Below are 7757 nucleotides of genomic sequence, written 5' to 3' on the forward strand. Positions count from 1 at the left end.
TGGATCTGACCTTCGCCTGCTGTTCTAACAGGAGCTGCAAGTGCAGGAAGACCTTCAAGTTGCAAACTTTTGCAAACATTCAGGGTGCATGGAGTTGTTACCAGTATTATCTAATGGAGATAATTACCTTGTCTGTTCCTGCTTTTTTATGCATTATTAGAATATCTGTATATGAGAGTATCTATCTACTTATATAAGAAATATACCATTAGGTTTTACAGAAGTTCAAAAGATATGGACATAAAAGCTGGAGGAGGGAAAACAGTGCTGCAAAATATTGAACATTCTCAAACGCTATATGAATTTTTACAACTTTTGGGGAGGAAAAACTACATAAATAAAGATCAACATTAAAACAAGGTTTTGAAGATTCCAGTTGTAAGGTTTATAATAACAATGCTGTTTTATTTTTTAATCTGTGCTTGGTAATATTGCAATTAATTATGACTTCTCACTCAGTTGGCTTGTCTGATATTCCACACCCTGTATAGCAAACAACTGTTAAGTAGGGCAGGCCTCTCTCAACTGTGAGAAATGTCGTAAGTGTTGGTTGTGCACTAATTTATTTGTACTTCATTTGTGTTTACATTATTCTTTACCATGTTAAGGTTTCTGTATTTGCAGGCTCCAAACAGTGACTGCCAGTTTATGAAAAAATGTAAGAACTTTATGACATAAACAACAGATTTCCATTTGTAACTTGTAATAGGTCAGTAATACATTTTTTAGAAAATTGATATTCATAATTTGAATTTTTAATTCTGAAATGAGAAACATTTCATTTTTATTAACTAATAATTCTTAATTCTAACTTTGAGTGGAGGAAGCCGATAGCTTGCCAAACTGTTTTTGATGTCAGAAATCTAGAATAATTTGGATAGTCTTTCAATCTCAGTGCCAGGTGTACAAATTACACATTCATCAGAATATCTATAATTATTAACTTGACATAGGTAGGGTTTGGTATCATGAATATATTCTTCATCTTCTCTGCAACTACCTTTCAGTCAAGCACATATTCTTTTTTTCTTCTTCATTGATTTATTCAAAACATTAGCTTGCTGTGACATTTGGGCGGACAGTAATTATCACTAACTATATAAACTGCCTCCAAACTATGATTTGAAATGTGTTGCTAAGTAAAGGAAGAGGAGGGGGTATGAAACCTGTGTAGTGATGTTGTTGACAAAATAATGATTTGACTAACACATTTTAACTGTGACCATATAATAAGAGGAAGAGATCTTCATTGCTGTGATTTTGCTTGCATCTAGTTTGTTCACTATAGTTTATGATAAGCAACAGGAAATGCAATATGATTAAAATTGTTGACGGCAGGAATTATTAAAATTATTGATATGGAACAGTTTCTACTGAATATGTCTAACATAATTGACAACTTTGATTGTCAATTAACTGCAGCCATTTGGCTAAATAATACATGAGCCATCTGGGAGGGAGCATTTCATTGAGCCAGTATTTCAAACACTGAATTTAAGTGAAATTTATGATAAAATATTTAAAATAGCTGTTTCCTATAAATTGATATTGGATGTAGTAGACTGGATGAGATTTAACTATTGAAACCTCTAAGTGGTCATTTGATAGGCAGTTCAACTTTAACTTAGTTTGGATGGAGTTATACTCCCTTTGAAAATTCATATTTGCTTTTTTGGCACATTCCCAACTGAACATGGCGCTCTTAGATGATGATGATATCTAAAAAATGATAATGGTGTAAGATTTAAGGAGCCCAATCTTGTAAAATCTCTGTTTTCATATGAGATTTCCTGCATTCTAAAGCTATTTATTTCATACTTGAAACATCATGCCAAATTGTGTAGTGGTACTTATTGTTTGAAAAAGTTGTTTGCCTCTGTCCTAGATTGGTATTGAAACCTGGATCCTCAGGTTTTGACTGGGTGTATACATGCACAATTAAAGCTAGAATGCCAAAGGCATTCTGAGAGCTGTCCATATTCATATATGTCTTTATTACAGCCCATTTGGGATTTCTGCGTTCTGCTTTTCAGAAATGTTCAGAAACTACAACAGCTCTGGATAATTGATTGGAGCTGGGCATTGGGATTGAGTAACTGATCTGTTAAACAGTTCCATTACTTGTCTATAACTTGTAAGCTTATGGGACTTAGTGTGAGGATCATATCCTCTCTTGTAAATTTTCCTGTGCTTGACATTCTAAGGTTCTTTTGTTTGGGTTGCCAAATCAGAAATACATTTTTCATATTTTACAGAAATATGAAAACGGGGTTTTCAGTTGCCATTCTTAAGGTTTGTAACTTCCTGATAAGTGAGTCCAGGCAAGTTTTATCTTTTATCCTTCTGATAGTGTGCAATATGTTTATTTAATTAATACTTTCTGGAGTAAAGAGTTTGTTACCTAGTTAGATTTAACTGTATACTGCTCACAAAAATAAAGGGAACACAAACCTAAGACACCCTATAGTTTTGTGTTCCCTTTATTTTTTTGAGCAGTATATATTGTTTGTTTTATTGATGAGTCTTTAATGGTATTTTGTTTATGTTTTGTTGTGTTTGGACTGTGAAATATTAAGAAACATCACTGTTTATTTATTCAGCAGATATGTATGGCTAACCATCTCCACTCAGTGTGCCTATGAACAACAACCAGCAACGATTAAACAATATCATGACCATCAGGAAAATAAATTTAAATAAAAAGCAAGATTGTGGGAGAATAAACACCAACTATATATAATCCAATCATCTTGCAGGCTCCTAATGGGATCCCCAAGCTATTTGGAAGATAAATGGTCAAGCAACTTTTTTGTTACAGCTATAGAACCATACTTTCTTCCCATTTTTCTCTCTTTAGAGGTCACAGCTTTGATGAAACTGACATTTTTATTTTTAAAGAACAAAGCAAATATGCAAAGTCATGATAGGTAATAGAAGTTAATATTCTTGAATCTATCTGTTGACGACAATTGCATATGGAAGATTTTAGCTTAGAATGTAAGAGATATGTAAGAATGATAAACAACATGATTTATGAAAGAAATGAAACTAGGAAAAATAGACACAGTGTTTATTGAAAGTAAAGCAAATACGAAAGATATGGATCTGACCAGCGATGTTCTGAGGTTGTGTAATAGAATTAATGAATGGAAGCAAAGCTGTAGTTTTAATTACGGGCATATCTGGGAGATATTGTAGGCTTGATTCAGGCTTCCACAATAAAGCAAATATCACAGTAAAGCAAGGTACACATTTTTTAAAATTTTCCCAGCATATATAAAAATTACGCTTACAGAACACTATAGTTTATTAAGTGTCTAATAGTTTTATGTCTAAGTAAAATAATGTACATACCTTAATTAAAAAGATTGCTACAAATGCTAATTTGAATCTTCAGCCAGTTATCTTTTTTCTGGTGGAGGGTCTTTTTAAAAAATGCAGTATCTACATCAATAAAGCAAACTGCCAAGAAACAAGGTATGCCTGTATGAATGAGAGCTAAATATATGAATTGGCTTAGATCAGTGGTTCTCAACCTGTGGGTCGGGACCCCATTTGGGGTCAATCGACCATTTCACGGGGGTCGCCAAGCAAGGCTGTCCGCCATTTTTTGTCTGCCATTTTTTTTGTCCGCCATTTTTCCCCCTTTTCCGGCGGGTGCCTTACCTCCCTTGGGCTGGGGCAGCTGGTGGTCGGCCTGCTCTGTCTCTGCCGCTTGCCAGCTATGCCTCGGCCGGCGCAGGGGGCGGAACCACGCATGCGCGGTGCTCCCGGGCAGGGAAAGTCCTCGACCTACGACCGGTTGGGTAGTCCTCGACTTACGACCGGTTTAGTCCTCGACTTACGACCGGTTTAGTCCTCGACTTACGACCGGTTGGGGTCACGGCATTAAAAAGGTTGAGAACCACTGGCTTAGATGGTAATGGGTACATATGAAAGGTGTATTTCATAGCTTGGTGATAATTGCGTGGGAATGATGGCTGATAATGAAAGAATTACATATGAGCTCTGGGGAAAATTTGCAATATTTCCATTAATGCTTTCCATTAAGCGATGTGATTGAATAGATGCAAATATGACATGAGGATAGAGCAAAAATGATAGACCCAAAATAAATAAGAATAGCATTTTTTTAAAAAACGAGTATCTGGTAAGAATGGAAGAAAGAGAGAATGCCCAGCAGCAAGGGTGGTAGATTTGATTACAGTGGCAATGGGTGCACAATTGGAAAACTTATAGGCCAGTTTGGAGATCTGCCTTTGTAGTTGCAAAGACAGATTTGATTGCACATAATTAATTAATTTATCTAATCTGTGTAGAAAAATATACCGTGTTTCCCTGAAAATAAGACTGGATCTTATATTAACTTTTGCTCCAAAAGTCCAAAAAGGCTTATTTTCCAGTTAGATCTTATTTTCGGGGAAATACGTACTAAATGGGTCCATCTGGCTGACGATCTTAACTGGGGCTTATTTTTGGGGTGGGGCTTATATTACGAGCATCCTGAAAAAATCATGCTAGGGCTTATTATCCGGTTGGGTCTTATTTTTGGGGAAACACAGTAGGTCTGACAAATCTTCATTCATGTATACACCAAGCAAAGAAATGAATCTAAAAACATGATTAATTTGGGCTTTTGAGCTTTTATCAGAACAGATGTAATTAAACAAGAAGGTGTTGAAATAATTTGATATAAAACTGAAGTGGGGGAATGGTGCAAAGAGTATTTTAGAAATATGCATGGGAATGATAAAGGTATGCCCAGCAATGGAATTGAAAGAAATGCTATCAGTGATGAAAAGGAAGTCACACCTGTGGTGAGAATGTGGAAAATTGGCAAGACTACAAGGTGTAGATGATGTAACTGCAGAAATGCTAAATTGTGTATGTAGCTGCTTATGGAATGACTGTGCCTCTTGTTTAATGTTTGTGAAGATTTTATCTGCATCTGATGATTATAAGAGTGATGTTATTGTTCCCTTCTATAAAGAGAAAGATAATGAAAGTAGGTTAACAACTATTAAGGGAATTTGTTTATTAAGTTTGCCTGGGAAAGCATTTGACAGAATTGTAGTGGAAATCATGTGAGAAGAGTTTATTAGTAAAATGGGGAGTGCATTTCAGCTTTATGCTGGGCAGAGGCTGTGATGAGTGTATAAATGTGAGAAGGTTTATTACATATTTTCTGGTTGAGATAAAATGCATTAGAAAGTGAAGAGATTAGAATTATGGTAGGTTTTGAATGTATATGGAGTTGAAGATTGGTTGATGAATTACATAGGTGTAGTGTATAATATTAATAAAGCATATGTAGGAACAGAATGTTTAACAAATGCCTCAACATTAAGCACAGAGTAAAACAAGAATGTGTAATTCTTTTGGATGTTTAATGTAGTTATGTATAAAAATATGGGGAATGCCTGTGGTAATATTAGAGATGTATTGGTTGGGAATATAAGTAATCCTCAATTTATGACCATTTATTTATTGTTCAAAATGAAAAGATTACTGGGGAAAAAAAGACTTACAATTGGTTTTTATACTTACGACCCTCACCGTGCCCCTGAAGTCACATAATCAAAATTCAGGTGCTTGGCAATTGGCATGTAATTATGACAGTTGCAGCATCCTGTCACATTTCTCTGCCGCCACGTACAGGGAAACAAAAGTCTGTGGGATTAAAACAAAAAAAGTTCAATCAGACTTTTCACGAGATTTTTCGCAAGAAGTTGGAAGTTCGTAACTCGAGAACTACCTGTACCGCTTGGTGAGAGACGTTCCAGTCTGAATTTTGCTAGTAAGTCAAGGACTACCTGTATGCACCTTTATTTACAGATGATGTGCTTAAGAACCAAACAGTTTGCAATGAATGTTAAATTGCATGATTCAACAAATAATATGGATTTGAAAATCAATATATCAAGGCCAAAGATAATCATATTTGACAGAGAAAAAGGAGTAAATTACTTGTACAGTACACATAAAGGTCAAAACATTACAACAAGTGATTGAGGTTTTATAACTTTCAATAATATGTACTAAATATTTGAAAGTTCAGGGAGAAATGTTAAGATATGCAAAATGTTGGCATGAGGGAATGGTTCATATCTAGGAGAAATGAACGTTGCTCAAAATAATCTCTACTCAGAAAAAAAGAATCCTGTCTCCAAAGAAATAAGAAATGACTAGTAGATGATTGTAGAAAATGTTCCATTAAAAAAAACCTGCTGCAAACACTTGGGCAGCACAAAACAATATTCAAGTCCTAATTAGCTACAACATCCAAGTTATACCCCTTGCTGCCTGCTTGGCTACAAGGGAAGGACCATTTATGTCATACTATTAGTATAAGCCTTACCAATACTTTCTTACCAGTATTGTTCAGAGGATACAGGTAAGATAGAGGTGTTCCCCAGAATGGCAAATCTTAGACAATTAAGCATGATTATGGCTTTTTAGATCTCAAAGTGAATTGCTATGATTAGGTAGTAGTTGATTAGATTAAATATGTTCTGTGAACATAGTGAGCTACTTACTATATAAACAATGTATTTTGCTTAAGTGTTGGATTACTGTTCTGTTATTTTTCCAGTAGATTTTATGAAAAATAAATTAATATTAGGGCTATGCAAGCTTTGAAAATGGTTAGGAAGATATGCTTGACCAAGCAGTACCTAGTTATTTTCTAAAGTTGCCCTATTTTATTAAGGCTTCCTCTTGAATATGAAAAAATAGCTTCTTTATTAAAGTTAATATGATTCTTAAAGGAACCACAATTTTTATCAGGCTTGGGTAGAAGCCTAAAAAATTGGGTGCTTAGATGCACAGAGATGCTGTATTTGTTTAAGTTATAAAGTAATTCCTGAGATGTGTACAATTCTAATAAATATTAGAATTAGTACAGTATTACAGCCAAGCACAGAACTACAGTTCTTTAAACTGGAGATAAATAATACTTTTTATCTATACCTCTGCAGCTACCTCCCTCCAGTGTTTTCTGTGCAGTTAAATAAATTGCTTTGAGCTTCTGATAAAATGTAGGTTGTTCATTTATTTAAATAATTGTATGGTCATCCATCTTGCTCCATGACTCTGGGCATTTAATAGTAAATTAAAAGCATAGCAATGAAATGTAACACTTTTTAAAAAAAAATAGCATTAATACAAAGCAGTCAAATTCTAAAAAAGACTTTACTTCAACAACTATACAACCAGGCCATTGGACTCACCTAGAACTCTGTGGCATCTCCCAAACTTCATCTCAGATGAAACACTAACAGTGCAAAAGACTTCTTCCCATTCCCATATCTCAAATCTGCTTTGATTTATCAAAATCTTTTGGATAAAACAATGGTTTCTTGAGGAAAAAAAACCAAATGATTGCTTCTTTCAGAACATATGAAAACATCTCCTCCCTCGAAGTAGCATTTACTACTGCATAGATCCAACCACATGTTGTTTCTGGAAGGCTTTAACCAATGGACATGTTTCTAAAACTCAGGTGGCCAAATTCACAATCTCAAGGACTCTGGCCATTTCATCAGGACTAACAGGCTTGGGGCTTCCGGTGGCAGGCGACCTCGTCGGACGCAGCTGTTTGCTGCCTCCCGCCTGTTTCAGCGTAAAAGCCGTTCTGACAGCTAGCATCAGCTGTCAAACGGCTTGTACCCTTCCCCTGGGCATAAGGGGATAGGTGAGCTGCCCGGGGTAGGAGTTGAGTTCCCGAGTCGTCCCATGTGGACGATGTAGGTGAGAAC

General features: G+C 35.5%; 1 protein-coding gene across 1 annotated transcript in view; it reads left to right on the plus strand.

Moving 5' to 3' along the window:
• Positions 1-4736: 4736 nt before the first annotated feature.
• Positions 4737-7757, plus strand: part of LOC107302820 (ankyrin repeat and SAM domain-containing protein 1A) — a 45923-nt gene continuing 42902 nt past the window's right edge. Inside the window, exons 1-2 of the mRNA XM_029287303.1 lie at positions 4737-4817; positions 4936-5084. Of these exons, the coding sequence (XP_029143136.1) occupies positions 4737-4817; positions 4936-5084 (230 nt within the window). The remainder of the gene's footprint in view (positions 4818-4935; positions 5085-7757) is intronic.

The sequence above is a fragment of the Protobothrops mucrosquamatus genome, unplaced genomic scaffold (assembly GCF_001527695.2).
Source record: "Protobothrops mucrosquamatus isolate PMUCROS unplaced genomic scaffold, P.Mucros_1.0 scaffold_293, whole genome shotgun sequence".
In the NCBI taxonomy this organism is placed as follows: domain Eukaryota; kingdom Metazoa; phylum Chordata; class Lepidosauria; order Squamata; family Viperidae; genus Protobothrops; species Protobothrops mucrosquamatus.